At 46.2% G+C, this 24,213-nt stretch overlaps 1 protein-coding gene across 1 annotated transcript in view; it reads right to left on the bottom strand.

The window, feature by feature from the left end:
- Positions 1 to 376: 376 nt before the first annotated feature.
- Positions 377 to 24,213, bottom strand: part of CSF1R (colony stimulating factor 1 receptor) — a 68,439-nt gene continuing 44,602 nt past the window's right edge. Inside the window, exons 13-21 of the mRNA XM_083181578.1 lie at positions 23,032 to 23,142; positions 19,704 to 19,857; positions 15,570 to 15,628; positions 13,055 to 13,170; positions 11,952 to 12,074; positions 9,338 to 9,449; positions 6,443 to 6,542; positions 5,498 to 5,603; positions 377 to 4,822 (exon numbers count right to left, since the gene is read on the bottom strand). Coding sequence (XP_083037704.1) covers positions 4,715 to 4,822; positions 5,498 to 5,603; positions 6,443 to 6,542; positions 9,338 to 9,449; positions 11,952 to 12,074; positions 13,055 to 13,170; positions 15,570 to 15,628; positions 19,704 to 19,857; positions 23,032 to 23,142 — 989 coding nt within the window. The 3' untranslated portion in view covers positions 377 to 4,714. The remainder of the gene's footprint in view (positions 4,823 to 5,497; positions 5,604 to 6,442; positions 6,543 to 9,337; positions 9,450 to 11,951; positions 12,075 to 13,054; positions 13,171 to 15,569; positions 15,629 to 19,703; positions 19,858 to 23,031; positions 23,143 to 24,213) is intronic.

The following is a 24,213-nucleotide window of genomic DNA, read 5'->3' as shown; positions in this document are numbered from 1 at the left end:
GCTGCCCGCCCCCGGGCGATTTCCATGGGAACGCCCAGTGGTTTCACTACCGCCCATGCCCCCCGGTCGCAGCCTTGGGTGCGTGCACCCAGCGAACAGCCTGTTCACCGTGGCCGTGTTTCGGCTGCGCATGAGCAAAACAAAGGTCCCTGTGCAAACATACAGTCCTTGCGAATGAACCAGAATAACCCCCCATACGCAAAAGGACCGAATATGATCTATCGTATGCGTTCCTACTGTCCAGGAAAGCTGCCGGGCGGCTCCAAAGAAATATTTTGCGACTTCTACCTCCCTGAGGACTCGTATGAGTGTTTGGGGGACTTAAGCCATATGTGTCTACAAATGTATAGAGGACCACAAAAAAGCAGAACACAAAAAATATTGCCCAACTTTTACTCTTTATCAAAATAGTCAGATACAGATTCAGTATATGTCAAGTTTATTTGAGATATAAAGTGTTAATACTGTTAGAGGCCTCTCCCAGCCTTCCTCCTAGCTGCCATATCATTCATTAAGATTCAGTAAAGATTAGTTGTTTATTACAGTATGTAATAGAACATAGAAAATTCATGTAAAGCTGAAATGATTATCAAAAATAAATGTTTGACTCGACACATTAATGCAAACTTTTTTTCCCTCTACTTTATAACAATTACAGTAAAATGAATAAAGCTACACCTTCCATGACCGCTATTACACAGCTGTAAAACAAAATGACGGCAATTGCCAAAATCAATACAAAAGGATAATCAACAGAGTAATTATATCAGCATCACAAAAAGCAGCATTAACTCTGATTAGATTACATTCAGATTTTTTTTTTCTTTAAAGAAGGAATAATAACTGGTCAGGTCAAAGGCCCCTGAGAGGGACTGTAGACAATTTTGAATAAAATACCAAATTCTAAGGAATAGTAACTCATGACTCATTGGTGCTTGCAAAAGGGACTAGGTAAAAACTCGAACTTTCTGGACCCCAGAATGCTGGACCTGACCGTCTCCCTGCACCAACCTTTGCCAATTCAGAGTTTGTAGTCCTAGTTTCTGCCCTTCACCGTCCTGTCTGGGGGTGAGGGGGTTGCCTGTAACAGCTGCAAGTGGGGCAGGAGGGATTACAGCCTCCCTGTATGGATCAGACCGTTCTGGTTATTACCTTATCACCAGACTGTACAGGGAAGCTGTAATCTCACGTTCGACACCTCAGTGCCAGCTCCCATACTGTAGGCTGTTGCTGGGAGAACATTCCCTGAATTGGGAAGGACAGGAACAAGCACTACAAGCACTGGAATAGTAAAGTTTGCTGCAGGGAGTAGTCCAGTCCAGTGTCCTGGGGTCCAGACCGTACCGGTTTTTATCTAATCCCCTCACAAAATTGCACCCTAAGCTATGGGAAGGCAACATCCATTTTGAAATTGTTAACTTTATTTAGCATTTGTAAATAGACAATGTAATAGAACGTATAAATGTTCCGTATTTAGTTTGTTGGACAAGATCAGTTTTAGTTATAAAACATATTAACAGCAGGTTTTTGAAGGAGTGTTCACAGACCTATCGCTGTTGCACAATGGCCAATGGAACATCGATATATCAGTGTTACCGATATATCAGCCAATGTGTACCCACCTTTAGATGCATGCACAGTCAGCCAATATTCACTCAATTGTGTACAAATTGTGTTTGTGCCCATCTCAGAATCAGGCCCAGTGTTCTAGGCAATAGACTCTTTAAAGATCCTCACACCATATGTACTATAGTGGGGAGATGTACAGTAGTTGGCATCCCGGGACGCAATATGCCGGCGGACTGAGGACTTCTGACCACCTACATTCCGGGATACAGAGACCCCAGGATACAAGTAGCTTCTACACTCTTCAGTAAAACCCAGACCTTTCCCAAAAATAAATTTCAAACCCTGTGTCATAGAAGCATATTTTAACTTGACGGCTATATATGAATATGCATTAAATATATAGACGAGACTGCTGTAAATAGGTATGTGCTATATATGTACTATAATGCCTAATGCTTTGTGAATGATTGAGAACCATCTAGCAATGAGGGGTCTTGACTGTAAAGGGCAGTGTATGTATATGTGTAGATAGATAGATAGATATATGTGTAATATGCCAGGGCTGTAACTAGGGGTGTGCATGCGATGCTGCCGTCAGTGGAACCACACTGGAACGGCACCTATTCTGCCTTACAGCACCTGCATGTGGCTTCAAGGTACATAGAACAACGGTGCTCTACTACCAAGTGCCAGGAGCTCCAACCCCTAGGTGTAACATCATGGTTAGGGTGGCCATGCCTATCCTGGGATTTAGCACTTAACTTGCCAGGATATGAATCCCGGGATTGGAGCTTCCACTTCCAGGATTCCCAGGATTGGCCTGCGCATCTAATGCCAGGCAGTATCTGAGAACCTGCTCAAACACTGTCCGACTGCTCCTACCACCTGGCGTGCAGCTCTGCACAGTGTGACGCAGTCAGAGATCATGCTGCGCAGCCCGGGTGCTGGACCAGTTCCAGGTGCCGCACCACCCGCCGCAACGATCCCTTCCACCCAGGGGCGTAACTAGATAGTCGTAGGCCCCATAGCAAAGGTTTGTTGCTTCCCAATGCAATTGGGGAAGATTTCTTAAACCTTCGAAACAGGACAAGTGGAGATGTTACCCTTAGCAACTAAACAGCTTTAGCAATCATTCTACTAGTGCAGTCTATGAAATTAAATCTAGAATGTGGTTGGTTGCTCTGGGCATTCCTCCACTTATCCCTCTTTAGAAGGTTTGCTAAATCTCTCCATGTGTCCTCTTTTGGAAGGGGTGATTGTAGTTGGATCACAGTGACATCACAGACATTCTACTTACATGCCTCTTCTGCAGCATTAGACATTTACAGTATGCTGATAAGAGTAAATGCTTACAGCTTTAGGGATGTAATGCAGTTTTACAATCCAGTCTGGAGAACCCAGAAAAACACGTGTCGGCCTGAGTGTAGACCTGGTGGACGAGGACTGGACTGATCTGAGGCAATATATGAGCACATCCTCAATTAACACCAGGGGCGGATTGGGACTTGAATCTGGGCCGGGGGGGGGGGTATGTAATGCGCGCCCATGGGGGGGGGGGTGGGGGGGGAGCAGCTCACCTGCTGCTGCTTCTTTTTTCTGCTGGTTGGGCGGAGGGGGAACAGGAGCCGTGAGCCTGGGAGGTGCTGTGCGCGCATGCACAGCAGCCCTCCCGTAGCCATTTTGGATTTAGGCAAAGTGCAGCGGCCCAGCCAGCCCAGGGGGAGCGCGTCCGGCCCCTTTTTAATGAGTCGGATCCGGCCCACCGGGAAATGGCCCAGTTTCCTGGTGTGCCAATCCACCCCTAATTAACACCAACATTAGAGAGAACTCCTTTAAAGTTTATTCACGATGGTACATGACTCCTGACAGGATATTTAATGTTTTTTCTCAGATTCCTGTTGGAGACAATGTGGGCATATTGGTACCTTCCATTGGTGGAAATGCCCCGTGATATGTAAATTTTGGGACAAGGTAATGCAATTGGCATCGAGAATAATTGGTCAATCTATTTCTAAAAACCCTCCACATTCCCTTCTCAGTAAACCTTTTGATTCCCTATCTAAATCTCAGAATTCATTGTGCCTTCAGTTATTCATTGCAGCAAAAATACTAATAGCGACTCAATGGAAGCAATCAGAGGCCCCCTCTTGGATCGCATTGATTAACAAGATGTGGTATCTTGCATCTATGGAGTACATTACGGCCCTCCTAAATGACAGTGTCAAAAAATGTCGTTCAATTTGGGACTTTTGGTACAATCTGTACCAAAGGCAAATACCTGGCCAGGAGTGAGCTGGTCTCACACCAGACCCATTTAGCCGTGTACAGTGTCTGCCCCTCCCTCTCTCCCTTACCCCCCTCCCTCTCTCCCTTACCCCTCCTCCCTCTCTCCCTTACCCCCCTCCCTTTTTTTTTCTCATATTTCTTTCATCCTCCTTTTTCCATTATTTTCTAAACTCTTTTTGATATGAATACTACATATGTCTCTGATAAAGATTTTATGTTTTTCTTATTTTTCTTTATTATATTTTGTTAATAAAAAATGTTTTTTTTTTTAAACTAATAGCCATCTTTGTAAGGCTATTATACGTTGGCCAGTTACTTGACTATATGATTTGCTGATTTCTTAACATTACTATAATGTACTGGCCTTTTTGTTGTAATTGCCTTTTCTATTCTAATAAAATCTACGTAAAAAAAAAAAAATTCAGTCTGGAACTAAAGGTAGAACCACGTCCTTCAATCTAATCCTGGTCACATAATAATTAAACTGATCTATGGTTTTCCAGAATGTTATTTAGGAATTCCATTCCAGAAACCTTCCCTTAGTAGACTGTATAAGGAGCAGCACACATATATAGGTCAGTTAATGATTGTTTGTAAAGCCTACATACAGTATAGCTGGATTGTTAGTTGATTCAGTAGTAAATGACGAATGCTCAGACAGCTTCCAGTGCTGTGACATTAATGCTACATTGGATCATACTCCTCTAAACGTTTCAGAACAGAGTGTGTCATTAGCTTAATTATGGTAAGAAGAAAATGCCCAAAAATGAGATTACGGAATTGGGAAGTCCCAACATCATCTCACAATCCCTGTAGATTTGGTACTTGGTCCGTGGAGACCAGTGCGGTAGTATCGGGATTAGCAGAACTGGTAATTGTTTCCCTTAATGAGGGGCTCCTGGAGGTCCACACACTTTATATCCGTGCATTGTTCATCTTGTTGCCCCTGGATGATGTTTGCATATTCCTAAAAAAATACAATAAAAAAAGGTGTAAAGCAAGATATAACATCCACCATGCTTTCACTTGCACACATGACTTTAATATATTGGCTGGTTTGCTGCAGAAGTTTTTCTAGGTCTCTATTGTACTTTTTCAGGGATTTCTTTGTACATGCAGGTGCATTTGTTTAGGGATTTTGTTTTCTAACCATCATTATGACACAGAGTTGCTCTTGTCATGTTTGCAGGCTTGTGAGTTTCATAATTCAAAAGTTATTGGAAAATGAGTATGGTGCCATGTTCTGAGTGGCATGCCACTGGAGTTTATCGTTGGTGTGATTTTGCTTCCATTACATGGCAGATGAATGAAAGGTAAATGAACCGAAAACTTATGTACAGAAATGGGAACCTTAAATTGTATATATTCATATAGTGCCGATATGGTACGATCCAATAAGGGAAAAATGTCTAATAGGGTAATAGTCCACCCATCGATGATAATAACCAAGAGAAAACCACCTGGCAAAATAAAGTATCGTCCGGGCATGCTGAAAATTTAAATTCTGCAGGGATAGCAATGCATTTTTGGCCTGATTAATGTTTGAAGCAAAGCAAAAAAAGCTGTGTCTGGACCAAACCATGTTGCCTTGTAAGGGGGAGCAAATACATTTATATTTTCTTCTGTGCAAGCAGGCCCGTACCTGGTCTTTGATAATACCCATTTGCCTGCTGATGATGTCAGTGATCTGGTTAAAGGTTGGACGTCTTATGGGCTCCAAGTCCCAGCATGCCTTCATTAGGTGATATCTGCAATTGGGAATACATTACAGCCAATCATTACAGAAAACATATCTTTCTGAAAATTATTTTTAAAGCGGCAATCATTTACAGGTAAAACCAGGTTGGCAAATGCTTGCCCTTTAATAAAATGGGCATACGCCACCTGTATCCCCTCTCTAGCATGCCAGGGGATGTGTGTGAGAATACACCCCCTCCCATGCAGCCCAAGGGGAGAGAAATCATTTGATGGTCGCCGACCATCAAATGATTGTTCTCCCCATCGGAAATAAAAGTCAGTATGGTCTGATCCGATCCTTTATTTCAGACAGAGATGGCTAAAAAGAGGGCGGGCACTGATGTCATGTGACGTCAGCCACCCACCCCAAGCAGGCATCGACCCAACTGCATACCTAGGGGAACACCCATAAACCGCTGGCCATTCCCCTGCTCCAGCCTCCTGCCCGTCCCCTCTGGATGGAACGGTCCAGCGAATGTGAAACTCACCACAGTCTTTTGCGCAAATGCGCAACCCCCACCACCACCACCATCAGTCACAGGGCTATAGCTCCAAGTATTTGATCATCCACTGCTTTGCAAAGCAGCGAGTGATCTTCTAGGTCATGCCCCTCTCGTATGAGGCCACGCCCCTCCAATCTGAGGTCATACCCCTTTTTGGGTCGAGCACCTTTGGCGCACAAGGGTACCGGTCTGGGAGGAAGAAAAGTTAGGAAGCATGGTTATAGCACACCAATTCATATGCAGAAATATAGGACCAGTGATTTCCGGAAACCCAAATCTTTCCACACATTTTAGGGCTAATATACGCTGGGTCCGCAGAGCACCCATGTGACATCATTCTCACTTACATTTCAATGGGTGCAAAATCTGGGCAGTCCATCTTGTAACCTTCTTTTATCATCTTGTAAAACTTCCGATTTACAGCAATACCAGAATAAGGGCTTCTACCTGTAGTCAGAACATAGAGAATGAAATAAAGACTGGACTGGGGTTACACCTGTTCTGCCGGTTCTCCAAAATACGGACAGTGTCATTTCCTTATTGGTTCTCCAAAATACGGACAGTGTCAAGTCCTTATTGGTAGCATTGCTTATGCAATTGGTGAGGGAGTCCAGTACCAAATAATACTGGACCTCATATTTACAAAGAAGGACAGATTGTTGAATGTAATTATTAGTGAGAACCAAGATCCAGTGATTATTGTAGATGTATGTTGTGTGTGGATTGCATCATTGCAACCTTTCGTCACTCAGCAATGTGTGTTACAATACTACAATACAATGTGTGTTACAGCAATACTACTCACAGAAAGAGTAGTAGATAAGTGGAATAGCCTCCCATCAGAGGTGGTAGAGGCAAATACAGTAGTACAATTTAAACATGCTTGGGATAGGCATATTGATATCCTTACAAAAAAATAAGGATCAAATATGGTTTGAGGTAACATGTTTAAAAAAGGGGCAGACCAGATGGGCCAAGTGGTTCTTATCTGCCGTCAAATTCTATGTTTCTATGTTTCTATGTTACAGCAGAAGTGCTGCTGCAGCCATTGTTCAGTATGGCTTGTAGGTAGTAAAGACACACTTCTGCAGCTCTCCAGAGTCTTGTGTTGATTGGCACACTACTTTACAATCATAAATAATAATGTTTTAATATAAACAGAGACTGACTCATATCAAAGACAAAAAAACGTTAAACTTTAGGAGGACAGACTTCAATGCAAAGGGAAACATAAAAGTTACTCTTTAGTAGGGTGGAAGATCTTTAATGGAGTCCTGTAACAGTGGCCAAAAATAGGGCTACAACTTTTTTTACAGAAGTAAACAGGTCGGGAAAGGCGGAAGGGAAGGTAGATAGGTTTTGTGTCTACTTGAACTTCTTCCAAAACCGGTTCATAAAGGCAGCAAGTATTTTAACAGTAAAAACATGGCTTTTAGGGAACATAAGCAGAGTGAAAATAAAGAAAATGAGGTTAGGCTAAGGGGCATACTGTATATACTAAAATATGCAGCCAGCTTCTGAATATTCCAAATGCTTTATATATTGCTAAAATATATCAATATGAATCACAGTGACACAAGCTCCAAGAAGAGTTTAATCAGGATTCAAAAAAAGGAAAGTGATCTCATAAGAGATCAATTTCACCTATGGACTCTCTTGTGGCTACCACGCATGTGAGTTTCCACCTATTGTAACTGATTACTACGAGCCAGATGCACTAAGCTTCAAAAAGTGATAAAGTGGAGATAAACAACCAGCCAATCAGCTTCTACCTGCCATTTTTCAAAGCCAGCCAGTAATACCCCTTTCACACTGCACTTGTTAAACGGTATATTGACGTTTTTTTCCCATTTCAAAACGTTTAAGGCTGCAGTGGGAAAGCGCCAGAATTGATTTACCGGTTAAAGATAACCAGTATTTCAAAACGTTTAAAAAGCAGAGTCCTACACGTTTCAGAGACGTTTTTTTTTTATGCAGTGAGAATGGCTCTGAAACGGTATTTAGTAAAATCAACAGATTACAGACCTGTGATAGGCTGTCCCCTGCATTCTGCCTTGAAACGTGTTCAGGGGATTAAACGGGTTGACTGATGTGAATGGTACTTAAACGGTATTTAAAACGGTAATCTACTGCAATGTGAAGGCTCAGACCCTTTTTTTAAAGGAATGGGATCATTCGTCAGACTGCATTTAGGTCTACAGTCATTAGGTCGACCCCACTAGGTCGACTGGCAGGAAGGTCGACCTGACTTAAGGTCGACATGGGCCAAGGTCGACATGACATAAGGTCGAATTTGCATAAAGGTCGACATGAGGAAGGTCGACTGGTCATAAGATCGACATGGGTTTTTCACTGTTTTTTGATCCGATTGTCGACACAGTCGACATGGACACAGTTGGCAATGAGAATCGGACCCTCGCATCGCTCGCTTCGCTCGCTATGCTTTGGGCACTATTTTATTCTCCCACCACGCCCTAGTGGATGGTAGGGCATGAAATACCGCCTGTCGGCACATGTCGGCTCAAAAAACAGTGAAAAACCCATGTCGACCTTATGACCAGTCGACCTTCCTCATGTCGACCTTTATGCAAATTCGACCTTAAGTCATGTCGACCTTGGCCCATGTCGACCTTAAGTCAGGTCGACCTTCCTGCCAGTCGACCTAGTGGGGTCGACCTAATGACTGTAGACCTAAGTTCATTCTAATAGATGACCGCATCCCTTTTTAAATACCGTTTAAAAATACCGGTTTTTGAAATGTTTCGGCAGTGTGAAAGCGGTATAACATGGCATGTAGGAGCTGATTGGCTGGCTGTTTATCACTCTCCATTGTATTACTTTTTGAAGCTTGACACATCTGGCCCTAAATGTTACAAGCTGCCAGGCAACTGTGTGGAGTTTGCATGTGCTCTGATTTACTCCACAAACCATACTGGTAGGTTCATTGTCGTCTGACAAAAAAATAAAAATACTCTAGCAACTCCACTTGAGCAGGGACTGATGTAGATTACTGCCATATTCTCTGTACAGATGAGGGAAATATCAGATATTCTGTACTGCTGTAAATATCCAGATGATCTGATTGGCTACATTTTCTCCTATCCTATGTGAAATGTGGAGATGTCTGGATGATCATGTGATGAAGGGATTATGAATGAATGAAAAAAACTCCCTGAACATAGTACTGTAAATGTCTAATTATTGATACAAAACCAACGCACACTTTGGGGATGTAAGCTTACCAAGAGAGAACATTTCCCATAGGAGGATACCATAGGACCAAACATCGCTCTGCACTGTGTAGATACAGTCAAAAATGCTCTCTGGTGCCATCCACTTAACCGGCAGGCGAGCCTAAAGACGTAAATTGTTCAAATAAATTAAAATAACCCCCAGACGCCATTCTTATTGCGCTCATTATAATGCGTGTATATAATTCACAAAATGTATGAGATTTCTTTCTAACTTATCATTTTTTTCCTTAATTGAAAAACAACACTACTTGTATTTACACATAATGAACTGAGTTTATAGAATAACTTCAATATTCCACAAAACTGGGAACAGGATATCAGTCAGCCCAAGCAGACAGTGGAATACTAAGGCCAGTTAGTGTTTGTCACAGAATGGGCTGACTCCTCCATCCCATCATCTATTCCACAGGCTCTCAAAGTCGGTCCTCAGGACCCCACACAGTGCATGTTTTCCAGGTCTCCTCACTGAGGGGTTGATGTATGAAGCAGTGATATGGGAGGAGATGTGATAAAGTGCCTGGTACTTTATCTCCAACCAATCAGCTCTTGACTGTCCGTTTTTAAACCCAGCATTTAACTTAACAGTCAGGAGCTGATTGGCCGGTGATAAAGTACCAGGCACTTTATCACTTCTCCTCCCTTATCACTGCTTCATACATCTACCCCAGAATCACAAGTGAAATAATTAGCTCCACCTGTGGATCTTTTAAAATGTGTCAGTGAGTAATAAATGCACCTGTCGGGTCACTTTAAAAAACGTGAACTGTGTGGGGTCCTGAGGATCGAGTTTGATAACATCTGATCTACCCTGTAGTGTCCCTACAAGTGCACAAAACAAATAATTTAGTAATTAATTATATTTTATTAATATCTATATGACATTACAAAACAGATTAGATTTTCTGGCTTTGACGACTACAATATAACCAAAATAGGTTCCCAATTCTGAGTGATACCCCTTTCACACTGCCATAAATTTCCGGAAATTATTGAATGGTAACTCACAGCATCCTGGGATATTGCACAGTGTAAAATCACCAGCCTCAATCGCATTCTAGAATGGTAAGCCATATCACTGCGACCCGTTCACAGCAATGAATTAGCCAGCACTTAAGGTGTGTATCTGGCGGCCATCGATATCAACGGCTCCCGGGACCCAGCTGGGTGCCAACATCGCCTGACAGAGAGGGAGGGACGGTGCAGGGGGGGGGGGGGGGGAGGAGGGTGAGGGCCCTCCTTTCAATTGGGCAGAAACAGACCTGCACAGTCTATTTCTGCCCAATTCGGCGTGGTCGTGCATCGGGATTGAATCGGCATCGAATGACGTTTTACATACATGTGCGATTCAGACTAACTTTCTATTCTATTTGGACTATATGGTCCACTCCAAATCGGATAGAAAGTGACCCTGAATAGCACCATGTGTGCACTATAGGTATGACCTCATCGCCAATCTCTGGCTCAGGACCTGCCTCCGAAGACATTAGCAACCCAGCAATAACCCTGGGAGGGACGCCAGTGTTAAGGGCTCCCAACGTGGATCGCATACGGTTTGACGCCAGGTATAAAAGGTCTGATTATGATTTACTCGCCGCCCCCATGCATGCTTTCGCACGGGGGGCGATGTTTTGCTAATGCTCATGTGCATTTCTGCGCATGTGTTTACACCGGGTGTGAGCGGGCATGGTCAACTGCTAGTTCGCCATCCCGCTCGCACCCAACAGTACGGGAGGGAGTGGGGCAGCTGCGAGTGGACGTGCCTATAGGAATGCACAGCGTTTCATGGGTGTCCCCATGAAAACACTGGGCGTTCTCACGGAAATCAGGCAGTGATGCGGCTGCCGGGGGCGGGCAGCTGACATCACCGGATGTCAGCTGCTCGCGCTGTTCCCGTACAGGGAACACGCAAAACTGAGGCACTGGAGAGTGACTTAGTTTTGCATGTGCACTCCAAATCATTTCATGGTCGGTGAGCATCGAATGGTTTGGTCCCCGCACCCAAGGCTGCAAATAGATGTTTAAGCAACATGTCCATTCGCAGCTGTGCGGGGGGTGGTGGGTGGCTGGATGAGCAGCGGGTGGCGTTTAAATCACAGGCAGCGCTGCATGTGAACCAGAATAACCTCCAAAATCCTGGGTGCGAATACTGAAATGCGCTGAATAGGAAAATAACTAGATTGCTGTGGGAATGTTTTATGGATCACATTGATCAAATGATGTTGCTTTAACCTTGGTAAGGTTATGCCACTACCATCGGAGTCTGTGCACATAAAGTACAGTCTGAGTCACTGTAAGGAACAAGCTTGCCTTTCTCTAATTTAAGCACCACGTCAGCAGAGTAACAAAGTGTTTCTGCTTCCAAATGAGATTTTGCGTAGAGACCCTTCACCTATACACAATGGAGCGGGGCGGCCATGTTGGATGAAGCAATGTTCTGCCTATTAACAACAAGAGCGGTGACATCACCTGACTTGCTGTGGCCCATGGTGTGTAGGTCTAGGGTCAACTATAAATGTGCCAAGATGTTAAAGGGGGGTGCAAGAACATAAAGAAGAGTGCAGTGCTATTATTATAACGGAGGAATGAGATATGTGATGCTTACATTGCCTTTGACAACATAGTTGCTATCATTCTCAATGTCCCTGGCCAGGCCGAAGTCACAGATCTTAGCAATGCGCCCCTGTGTCACCAACACGTTTCTGGCAGCAACGTCTCTGTGAATACACTAGATGTGATGTAGCAAACGTTAGTACATAGTAATTATCCAATACTCACACAAATTGGAGAACATGAGTGTAATATAATGAAGCTGTAAGAAAAGTTAGTCCCTTCGATAATACAAGATTACCAATATGGAGCCAGAAAAGAGAAGTTCTATTATCAGATAACAGATGGCACCTGATTGGTCGCTATGGGCAACATCCCATTTTAACAGAACTCCCATCTTAGGAAATTTACCCCGATGACTCAACCTGTGGTTATTCGATTTTGCCCCTGAAAGTGAGAGTCTTCTAACTGCTTTGTATGTTTTGGCTATATTAAGAATCCACCCAAATGTTCACCAATGCCAGGGCTCCTCCTCCTAACCTCCTCCTAACCTCTTTCGCTCCTCCTATCCTGCCTACCCTACCCTCCATCCGTTCCAATCTGTTCCTACTTATCCTATTGTTTTTCGTTCGTCCACAAACCTCCTTTTACTCTGTTAACTCTTATGAGTAGGGCCCTCCTTCCTCACGTACTCACCCTACCTCTTTACCTCACCAATGCTCCTGCCCTGTTCTTCCCTTCCTCTACTTCATCTTCAGTCTCCTCGACAATTCGACACCTACTTCATAACTGATGCTGATTTTAGTTCTACCAGCTATATCCCTATTTATGCTGTATTTTATCAACACACCCTGTACGTCACCTTGTAATTTGTTTTTTTTTTTTGTTTGCTATGTACGGCGCTGCGGACACTTTGTGACGCCGTATAAACTAACTACTACTACTACATGTGGCCCTGGAGAGGTGGTGGAACTCATTTCCCTCTAATCCCACCCCCCATCCCCCCATTAGGCAGAACCAGGACCAGCACTGTTGTCACCACCTGCAAACTATATTGCTTTTCTGTTAGAATTACCATGCAGGGCCAAGGTGGAGGTTGAACCAGTTCCACCTCACCGTTAGAGGTGGTGGAACTCCGTTCCACCCAAGGCTACTTACATTTTTTGATGCCAAGAACGACATCCCTTGTGCCACTTGAAGTGAAAAGTTCAAAAGGTCATGAAGATCCAATGGCAAATGATCATCCATGTCTTCTTCCCCATCCAGAAGATCTTCTAAAAACACAGTTATTCCATTGCTAGATTCTAGATTTACAGAATGATAAACGCTACCTCAAAGCTGATTGGTTTGTTATGGGTAACCTCTCCACTCATTGTGCCAATGTTAGTATGAGGGGTGTACAATAAGTCTCCAGACTAGGGAGGTTATTCTGATCGGAGCGGCCAAACGTGCGTACGTTCGCTATTAACGTACGCTCTCCGTACGCGGCCGTTGGGGTTAAGTCCACCCACAAATCAGCCGCATACGTACGGCCAGAAACAACGTCGAAGGGGAGTGGCGTACAATTGAGCGTACGCCAACGTACACGGACGGACCAGCCCTTACACTCCGACAACTAGCGTACAACAGAGCGTACGCCACCGTTTACGGACGTCTCTCGTCCGTCTTCCCACCGACTTCTTGCGGCTATCTGAGCGTACGCCAGCTTGCACGGACGGGTCCCTATTGTTTTCAATAGAAAACTCAGCTTATGTCACCGCTCGTGAGAGTGAGCGTACGTCCGTGCATGCTAGCATACCCTTTACATATATGGACCTGCAAATCTTGCCTTTCAACTACAATTCTGACAATTAATTAATTATTCTAATTGTTATTCAATTATTGTTTTCTATTAACTCAATTGAAGATTGTGTGCAAAATAGTGGGCATGGGCTTAAAACATTGCTGAAACATCCTTTGTAGGTGTTAGATGTGGTTTATGTTATTGTATCATAAATACAAAACCTATGTTTGTATTAGAGTGAACACGTCGACACATGTCGACTTGTGTAGATTGAGTGTGCTACTGTGTAAAGTCTATGAAAGCACGTAGTGAATGTGTATAACTGTTTAACAAATACCTACCTTAGCATATATAAGCAGGTCTTAAAAAGATTCTTACCTTAAATTAAACAAACCTTTAAATGTAGAGAAGTATAGAAAGATAAGCTTCCAATGTGTTTGAGTGCTGTGTGTGGCTTGCAGGTAGTGAAATCATGGTTTGGACTTAATAGACTGCAGCATTGCTTATTACATTCAGGTGTATGTGTTTGAGTAGTAATCTGCGTTAATTAGCAAACCCAGGCGCACGCTGGCATGCGGTATCTGTAGGGGTGGTCAGAGCTGGCGGTTGGCGGCCGCCTGTTTTGTGTCCGAAATGAACGGTGCTTTAGGCGATCGTGCGGTAGTAGCACCGTTCATTTTTGGTGCACACCCCCGTGTACACCCATATTTACGCCCATTTTTCCTCATTATTTCGGCCGCTCCCCTCAACATGCCCCTATGCCGCCCCCAATGCCCGTACTCTCGCGTACAGGTTTTTTCGCACAGAGAGACCCGTCCGTAAGCGTTGTGGAGTGTTCGCGCCTGCGCATTGGCGATTGTACGCATGCGCAGATCATGAAAAACCCCGGAACGTACGCGTACGGCCCGGCCGCACCAACCAGAATAAGGCCCCAGATGTGAACTGTAATCTGTGACTAAAGTTCTTGTAAAATGTCCAGTCACAGAGCTATATATAAGCAGCACTGCACACCAAAAAAATCAGCATGTTTACTTCCTACACTATCTTCAGGCACCTCCAAGAACTTGCCTTCATGGTACCCTTCTTCATCACGACAATGCAGCTGCCCACAAGTCCAGCAAAGCGGTGTTCTTTCTGGCCCATGAATGAATGTAGGAACTTGGTCATCTGCCTAACAGTCCAGACCAGGCCCCCTGCAACTTTTTTGTGTTTCTGCAAATCAAGTGCAAGGTGCGTGGAACTTGTTTCAAGTCACCAAAAGCTGCAGTGGAGACCTTCACCCAGCATGTAGAAAGCGTATCTGCTTCAGAATGATCCAGCTCCTAGTCTAAGTGGTTTGAGTGAATGCATTGTTGCATAGACTCCTCTGGAGAAGCTCTGTTGACCTCCCAACAGTCAGGATTCCGATGGTCAGTAGACCATCCTGACTGTTAAAATCCTAACAGTCGGAATCCCGACTTACAGGAGAATCCCGACTTACAGTTGATATTCTCGCTCATGGGGGTCCACAAGGGAAGGGGCTTCTTTGCGCTCGCCCCGCTGTCAGAGTACCGGCAGTTTGGATTTTGGCATTGTCTAATGACCGTTGGAATCCAGACTGTCGGACCCATGTACCACACCCTTGGTGAATACTTTGATCCAATGTTTACTTTGTAAATAAAATACTTTTTGGGCATCTGGAAACTTATTGCACACCCCTCCTATTGTACTTATGATGAAGTAGAAGAAATATAGCAAATCTGGTATTATATTTCAGAAAAGCTAGCAAGTTTACCCATGACCCCCTAAGAAAGGTTCCGGCAGTATCAGAAAATGGGAGAGGTTTAGCTGCCATAGCATGGGGCAGTCATCTAAGAAGTGCCTCCATCCAGCCATCTGTAGAATGCTTACCTTGCTGTGACTCGCTGTTGGAGGTATCTGATTTCATACCGATATTAATGGAATTGTCACTGGAAAATAAAAGCATCTATTAGGCCCCATGTGTTTAGCATTTACCATGTCCTTATATTACAGGTTTATCCATAATCATACCATAGATAGGTAAGTTTGGATGGGGTAAATTAACTAAGATTGGAGCTACATAGAATCTGATTGGTTGCTTTGGGCAACATCCCATCTTCACCAGAACTCCCGTCTTAGTCAATTTACCCCATGTGTCCATCTGCTTCTATTACATATCACTGAATTAAAAAGGGAAATATGGCCACATTCAGCCTCAGAGTCAAATAAGTAACCCCGCCACAGACATCGTACTACACTGAAAATGCCCCCTTGCCTGGGCTGCTGGGTGAGTTCTGGTTACCACTGATTGGAACTTGCCAGATGCTACCTATTTTGTCAGAGAAATCTGAAATCCAAAATGGGGCCAATTGTAATGCCGCCTGGGTTCGGCAAGCGTGCGTGATGCCGGACGAAATCAGGTGTTTTTTTTAAAGGGCAATCACTTACAACGCATGAGTTTTGCCTTGTAAGTGATTGTTCCTTTAAATCAAATATCCGAGTTCGGCGGTCATGCGGCCGCCAAACTCTGGCGTCATTACATTTGGTCCCATTTTGGATTTCAGATTTGTCCATATTTTGGAATATTTGCATAACATTTATGCTTCATACACACCTTACATGCACAGCCTGCAGATCATTTAAAATGTTGATAACTTTTTGCATAAAACAGAGTTAGTGTACACCGCACAACCAGAAAGCAAAGGTGCCGCTATCTCATGCTAAACACATTTTGAATTTTGGATATCTGATATTCACATATAAAAGACTCCACCTGCGCCAGTCTAGGCTGCAGAACTCGTTACAGTTTTTTTGCGGGCCATACACACATTTTTTTAGTATATATTTTATATCCTAAAAAATATACACTATACTGCACGGATCCAAAATCCTGACTTTATTATAAACCCGCAGCGTAATAAAAGTACCCCATTGATATTTTTAATTGATCTTTATTTTATTTACAGAGTAAGACAAAGACCACTATTAAATGATTTCCCTTCGTTTATTTAGCTCTCGGAACTAGGTTGCTGAGTTATCAGTGTAATGACTCATTTCGTTCCACCTTTTTATTCAGGAATAATCTGAGCTATGCACTGTTAATCTTTGTATACCTTTCTGATAGTCATAAACGGACCAGCAATCAGGAGGCCACTGGAGGACGGCACTTGGGAGCCCCCCTCCTGGAGCCAGTTGAGAGGTAGTGCCGCAGCGGCACCCGCACCGTCAACAACCTCCTTGGAGCCAGGTGAGCGCAGCGGCGCCCGCACCATCCCCACACCCTGCCCCTCGTGGAGCTCCTCGGCAGTGGAAGCCGCATCCCCTTCCCTTTCCTCTGCTGCAACTCTGCTCCTCTCTCCCCCCCTGTCGTGGAGTGACTCAGCGGCCGCATCAAACCCCCCCTGCCATACCGGGCACCGGTCCTGCCAGCAATACTGTATACCAGCTGCCCAATTGATCGGCCAATATATTGGCAAGTGTATACCCAACATCGGGGAAACCCAGCAGGACAGGTGAGTGCTGACCAGGCTCAGACTGGCCTAGCCGGGAACCGGGGGATTCCCCGGTGGGCCCCTTTGATTTATGACCCCGCCCACTTTCAAAGCGGGGCGGGGCCTAACGCTAACCTAATGTTCCGCCGGGCAGTGGCGTCACAAGGTCGGTGGGGGGGTGCGGGTGGGCCGCACCGGGTGTCACCGGTATCGGGGGTGACACCTTTTCAATGCGCCGTGCGCAGGCAGCGGTGCAAGTGGCAGTGCAGACTTGAGGTGAGGACGGCACCGGGCTGGGGTCCCTGGCTGTCACCGGAGCGCCCCAGGCGAGTCGGGGTGGGGGCGCCCCGGTGCTGGGGGGGGGGGGTGTACCTGTCCTGCGGCTGTGTATATAAAGATTGCGGCGGCGGCAACGGGGGGGTCCCTGCAGTCAATAAGAAATAACGAGCGCTATCCGCCTGGCTACGCTGAAGCGCTTCTGTTGTGAAAACACTGGCCGCACGGCGCACGCTGATTGGCTGAATCTCAGCCAATCAGCGTGCGGCCAGTGTTTCCACTACAGAAGCGCTTCCACGTAGCCAGGCGGATAGCGCTCGTTATTTCTTATTGACTGTAGGGACCCCCCGCTGCCGCCGCAAGCTTTATATACACAACCGCAGGACAGGTACCCCCGCGGCACGAGGGGGGTGGCGCGAAATGCCGCCCTCCAGTGGTCGGCGCCCTAGGCAAATGCCTAGATTTGCCTAGTGGTGGCGCCGGCCCTGGCTGTCAGTGATAATGACTGACCGCCAGGCTGCGTGTGAGCGGTGCACAGCACAGGGGGTGGGAGTGGCGGGGCAGGGACTGACTTTCTGGCGCAAGGAGGCTAGGCTGCTGCGGCTGGCAGTAAGAGTGGGTCATTGGTGCCTCCCCCTCCTGCTGTGGGGATTGGTCACCCCAAGTGAAGGAGGAGGAACCCGGCTGCTTGTGTGCAGGCTGTGTGGATGTGTCACAGTGACAGTGTCACTCACCACCAGTGGCTCCCCCTCCTGCTCTGGGGATTGGCCACCCATGGATGGAGGAGGGACCAATCTGAGACTTGAAGTTCAAGTTCTGCTCCAGGGCCAGCCCGAGTCCTCCACCTCCTGTTCGTGTGACCTGAACTTAGTGAGCTAGGAGGAGTCCTAACCAGCCTGCTGCCTGCTTCTTCTGTGTGGAGTTGGACACTGGCACTGCTGCCTAAACCTGGACTGGTGCTGGTGGTGCATCTGTTTTGTTGGTGAGTCTGTTTTATGAGGCAAGGCAGGGCGTGGGGCCTGGGGGAGCCAGAGCAGGAGTGTATGTATAATAATGTATGCTGGGATATTTTGGCACTGTGGTGGGTATATATGGCACTGTGTGTAGGGTTGCCACCTCTCCCGGATTTCCGAGAATCTCCTGAATTTGGTGGCAACCCTCCAGGAGGCTTCGGAATCCGGGTGTCTGAAAAAGCCTCCCTGCCTTATTCGCCGCCTCTCCGTGTCCCCAGTGCCCAGTCCGCCGCAGCGCCTTCCAGGAGTATTAACCTGCAGCCCGCCGCCCGCTGTATAGATGTGCTGTGCTGCTGCTAGCCGTGGACCTCCCAGCATGCCCTGCCTCTGCCCTCCACTCTCCACTGCTGCCTGGCTGCCTGGACTGTACACCGTGCTGCTGCTGGCCGCCTGCTTGTAACCACCACTGGTGAGTGGACTTGAGCCGCGCTGCCCCCCCCCCGGCCTGCGAGCGCTGCCCCCCCGCCAGCTCCCCCCGGCCTATATGTATACGTATGTATGTATATGTATGTATATATATGTATGTATATATGCCATTTTGGGGGTAGACCACGCCCACTTTTGATATAAACCACGCTCCCTTTTCCAGAGCGCGCGCGCCTTCGGTGCGCGCATTACAGTTATAGGAGTCAATTTCCAGGAATCCATTAACAATAAGGTGGCAACCCTAACTGTGGGTATATGTCTGGCACTGTGGGGGCATATCTGTGTCTGGCACTATGGGGGCATAAGTGTACTAGGCATCATGGTGTGGGGTCTGATGTCTAATGGGCATTTTGGTGTGGGGAGTATTGTGTAATTGCCATCGCAGTTTGTGGTGTAATGGGCATCACAGTTTTCGGTGTACTGTGTAATTGGCAACACGGTGTGTGGCGTAATGGGAACCATGGTGTGCGGTGTAATGGGCATCACAGTGTTCATGTAATTGGCAACACGGTGTGTGGCGTAATGGGAACCATGGTGTGCGGTGTAATGGGCATCACAGTGTTCGTGTAATTGGCATCACGGTGTGTGGCGTAATGGGCACCATGGTGTGCGGTGTAATGGGCATCACAGTATTCGGTGTACTGTGTAATTGGCATCACGGTGTGTGGCATAATGGGCATCATGGTGTGCGGTGTAATGGGCATCATGGTGTGCGGTGTATTGTGTAATTGGCATCATGGTGTGTGGCGTAATGCAAATCATGGTGTGGTTTCAGTGTCTATTTAATAATCCACAACCCTTTCTATACCCATCATTACCTCAGATACTTTTGTTCCACCGACATATTTTTGTAGTCTCCGGTTGTCTGTGCCAGGCCAGCAGTGAACATATTCCTCATGACTTCCGCTTTTCCTCTCAAGAAGTTCAACAGGTCTCCGTGCGGACAGTACTCTGTGATCACCAGAATTGGACCTAGCAGACAGAAGCAACTTATTCGGAGGCAGTGTTCATAACTTTATTGCCGCTGATACAGAGTTCCATGCATGTCCAGTTTCCAGGCACTTCTTACAAAGAGTTCACACTGTGCAAAGCTCCAGTGCCATGCTTACTCATGATTCAGTCATAGTGGTGACTCCACTGTGGCTGATTGGGCACAATGGATAATTATGGGGGCATCTGCACATAGGGGGTTATTCTGGTTCACTCACAAAGGCACAATTATTCTCTAATGGACAAAACCATATGCACTGCAGGTGGGGCTGAGGTAACTTGTGCAGAGAGAGTTAGATTTGGGTGTTTTATTGTTACTGTGCAGAGTAAATTCTCTCTGCACATAGTGGGGCAGATGTACTAACCCCCCCCCCCTTTGCGCTTCTGAAATAACGTCCCGCTTCTCCTGCATAACGAGGAGAAGCGGGCACTCGTTATGGGGAGATGTATTAACATCCCCCATGCCGATAAGGAGAGCCGTTATCCCCAGCGTTAATGGCTCTCCTTATCGGCTCCCTTGCCACCCCGCACATGCGCACTCGCCGTCGCCCCCCCTGCCCGGCTTACTGGGCATGCGCGAGATCTCGCTAAAACCGCGAGATCTCCAGCGCAGCCCAAGCCAGACGCAGGGCTAGCGTTGTCCCCATAGTGGGGGATAGGACAACGCTAGCCCTGAGCTGGCGAAGCGGCCGGGGCGAATTAACGCCTTGAAGGCTGTTAATACATCACCCCGGCCGTTAATCCCTGGGGGGGGGGATTGCAGGGACAGCCCCGCCGAGCGTAACTCGGCGGGCTGTCACTAGCGCACGTTAGGTGCGCTAGTAATACATTAGGGATAGACGTAATCCCCCCCAGTTAACCAGCGTTAAGTGCATTTTTGCACTTAACGCTGGTTGATACATCTGCCCCATTACATCTGCCCCCTACAGTGCACATGGTTATGTCCATTAGAGAGTGATTGTGCATTTGCGAGTGAACCAGAATAACCCCCATAGGCTATTGTTGAGTGAGGGCATGTTGTGGGAGTGTAGTCGAAATTGCAGGCTGCACTGAGTTGTTCACACATTATGCTAAGATCTCCCTCATTTCAGGGAGATCACATGTATCAAGTATAGACTGTGGCAGGTGAGCCCATATTATCTTGAAAAACACACTGACTCATCCGATCAATGCACTTGTGGGAATAAACAGACCATGCAGAAAAGCGACTTGAGATAGCTGATGTATGAATATGCGTAGCAGAACATAACAATCGACACGTGTTGTCATCCATTATGGTAAAGTAGGTCCATGCTAAGTGTCTTTCTATATTAGAACCAATGACCCTGTATAGCTAACTCTCACCCATGACCCATCCTATGAATAAATATAGCAATGCACAAGGGCAGATGTAGCAAGTTTTGGAGAAAGATAAAGCGGACAAGTTACACAAATAATCCTATAACTGTCACTTGTCGAGCACAGTGCATGAAGTGACAGAATCTGGCTGCTGTGGGCAAGTTCTCTATTCTCTCTCTCAAATTTTGAAATATCTCCCCCACAATTAATCTTACCCGTAAGCACCTACAATGAATACAATTTAAAAAAAAAATGCGGTACTGCTTTCCTAGCACGGCGCCCGTCTCATTGATTGTATGCCTTAAGTTTAAGGTACTTAAGGCATACAATCAACGTGATGGACCCGATTTTTTAATCTCATGGATCTTATGCCCACATAAGATGCATAAGATGCATGAGATCCATGAGATCCATGAGATGCATGAGATAAAAAAATCGTGAGCCCCCAATAACCATTGTTAACGCCACCAGCACTATCAACGCCAACCCGAAGCGTGGCGAGCGCAGCGAGCCCACGCGGGGCGGCGATACGCGTCCTCCGACTTTTTCATACCCCCACTATCCATGTCGGCGTGGAATTGATTTTATATAGTGTGGCGAGCGCAGCGAGCCACCGAGCCCGAAGCGTGGCGAGCGCAGTGAGCCCCGCAAGGGGACGCGGACTACTTTACATGTATTCCGCGTCCCCTCGCCACGCTTCGGGCTCGGTGGCTCGCTGCGCTCGCCACACTATATAAAATCAACTCCACGCCGACTTGGATAGTGGGGGTATGAAAAGGTCGGAGGACGCGTACCGCCGCCCCTCGCGGGCTCGCTGCGCTCGCCACGCTTCGGGTTGGCGTCAATAGTGGGGTGGCGTTAACAATGGGGGGGCCATTTCACCCATGAGGGGGGGTTAGCAAATAAAATTGGGGTTTTGGGGGCTTTTTACATTGATTCCAATGTAAAAATCTCGTCGATCGTGTCGATTGCATCATCTCATGCATCTTATGCTGCACAAACACATAAGATGCATGAGATGCTTGAGATATCAGCCCCACACATACAATCTAGATCGTGGGCGCCGTGCTAGGAAAGCAGTACCAAAAATGCACATTTTGACCTGTTGATTTTTTCACACACTTCAATTTGCATTATAAAGTATACAACTCGCAAATGTAATAGGGTGCAATTTTTGGTAAACGTTACCAAAAATCGCAAAACAAATAGACCAGGTTCTGACTGGCAAATTTGACAGAACCATGGACAGATCAGTGAGATCTGTGCAGGGTTCTGTACCAAAACATGTGTAAAAGTTAAAATAAAATAAAAAATGGCATGGTGTCCCCCCTCCTGAGCATAAGCAGCCAACAAAAAGTGTAGGGGTCCCCCGTATTTCTGAAACCAGCCCCGAACTCTTGGACCGGTCCAGGTTCCAAAAATACGGGGGATAAAATAAAATAAACGGGAACCAATAGCCCGCGGTGTCATGCCACAGCCAGGAGTCACTTTTTACGTAAAGTCCCCTGCCCATAAAATGCCCACCGTGGCTGGTCAGCCCTGAATAGGGTACCTGGGGGAGTGGGGACCCCCCCAACAAAAGGGTCCCCCTCAGACTTCACCCGTCCAGGGCTGAAACCCAGGGCTGGCCAATGGGGCATGTGAGCGTCTCACACATGCCACATTCACTGGGCAGGCCTTAGCAAATGGCACACCAAGGCCCGGCTAGATGCTCCCAGATCCATCTGTAAATGGAGACTGAGAATTAAACAGAAAGTAAAAGGCACAGGATGCAACACAAAGCTGACAAGTTCAAAGTAATATTCCTCCGAGACTTACCTCCACATGTGCAGGCACCCAGAAGATTAACAATGTTTTGGTGGATCCCCAAATGGCTGAGAATTTTGAGCTCGGACATCAAAGCCTCCACTTCATCAGAATGGGCGCTGGCTAAACAAAACAGGAAAGAAAACTCATTATCTTTACAGCACATTTTGCCCGTACAAGGTGGAGACACCAATTTTTTAGGTTAAATTCAATTAAGTTCAGTTGGTGTCTGAGGGATGTTCCTAGATCCTAGTCAGTTGGTGTCTGAGAGATGTTCCTAGATCCTAGTCAGTTGGTGTCTGAGGGATGTTCCTAGATCCTGGTCAGTTGGTGTCTAAGGGATGTTCCTAGATCCTGGTCAGTTGGTGTCTGAGGGATGTTTCTAGATCCTGGTCAGTTGGTGTCTGAGGGATGTTCCTAGATCCTGGTCAGTTGGTGTCTGAGGGATGTTTCTAGATCCTGGTCAGTTGGTGTCTGAGGGATGTTCCTAGATCCTGGTCAGTTGAGTTGATACACTGCAGTCTCATGAATCTTATCTTAGGGCCTGATTCAGACTTGATCGCTCATCTGCAATCAAATTTTCAGATGACTGTGCAAATGTGAGTAAGTCTGACCCTTCCACAAGTCTGCGACAGAGACAGGCGGATCAAGGTCAGCACTAACGTCACACACCCTACCTTAAAAAGCCTGAGCACACCTGTGGTTTATCTGACACTCCCCTAAAACGGGAAGGTACACATCCCCAAAAGCCGGCCTTCTGTCCGTCAAATTGCGAGAAGATTGCGATTAGATATTTTCGCTATTTCTGTCGCTATTTTGACTTGCACATGCGCGCAATGATCCATATGCATGTGCAGTCATTCGATTATCGCAATTAGTTCTGAATAACCCCCTTATAGTCCACAAAATGACTAAGGCCAATGTTAGGGCATCATGGTGACACAGTGGTTAATATTGCAGCTCGATAGAACTGGGCTCATGGGTTCAAGTTGACCTGGGCTCTACCATTGAGGAGAGTGGTAAAGTGAATAAGTTGCCCCAATCAATCAGCTTCTGTCAATTCATAGACTGTGTTAGATAAATGACAGAAGCTTATTGGTTGCTTTGGGCAACTCTTCCACTTTATCTCGCTTCAAGGCTCCCCATAGAGAGATCCATCTGAATCAACTGGGGATACTGTACACCAACTTTCTG

This window comes from Crinia signifera, chromosome 4, assembly GCF_055691185.1.
Source record: "Crinia signifera chromosome 4, ASM5569118v1, whole genome shotgun sequence".
NCBI lineage: Eukaryota > Metazoa > Chordata > Amphibia > Anura > Myobatrachidae > Crinia > Crinia signifera.
This window is presented reverse-complemented; position numbering and strand designations above follow the sequence as displayed.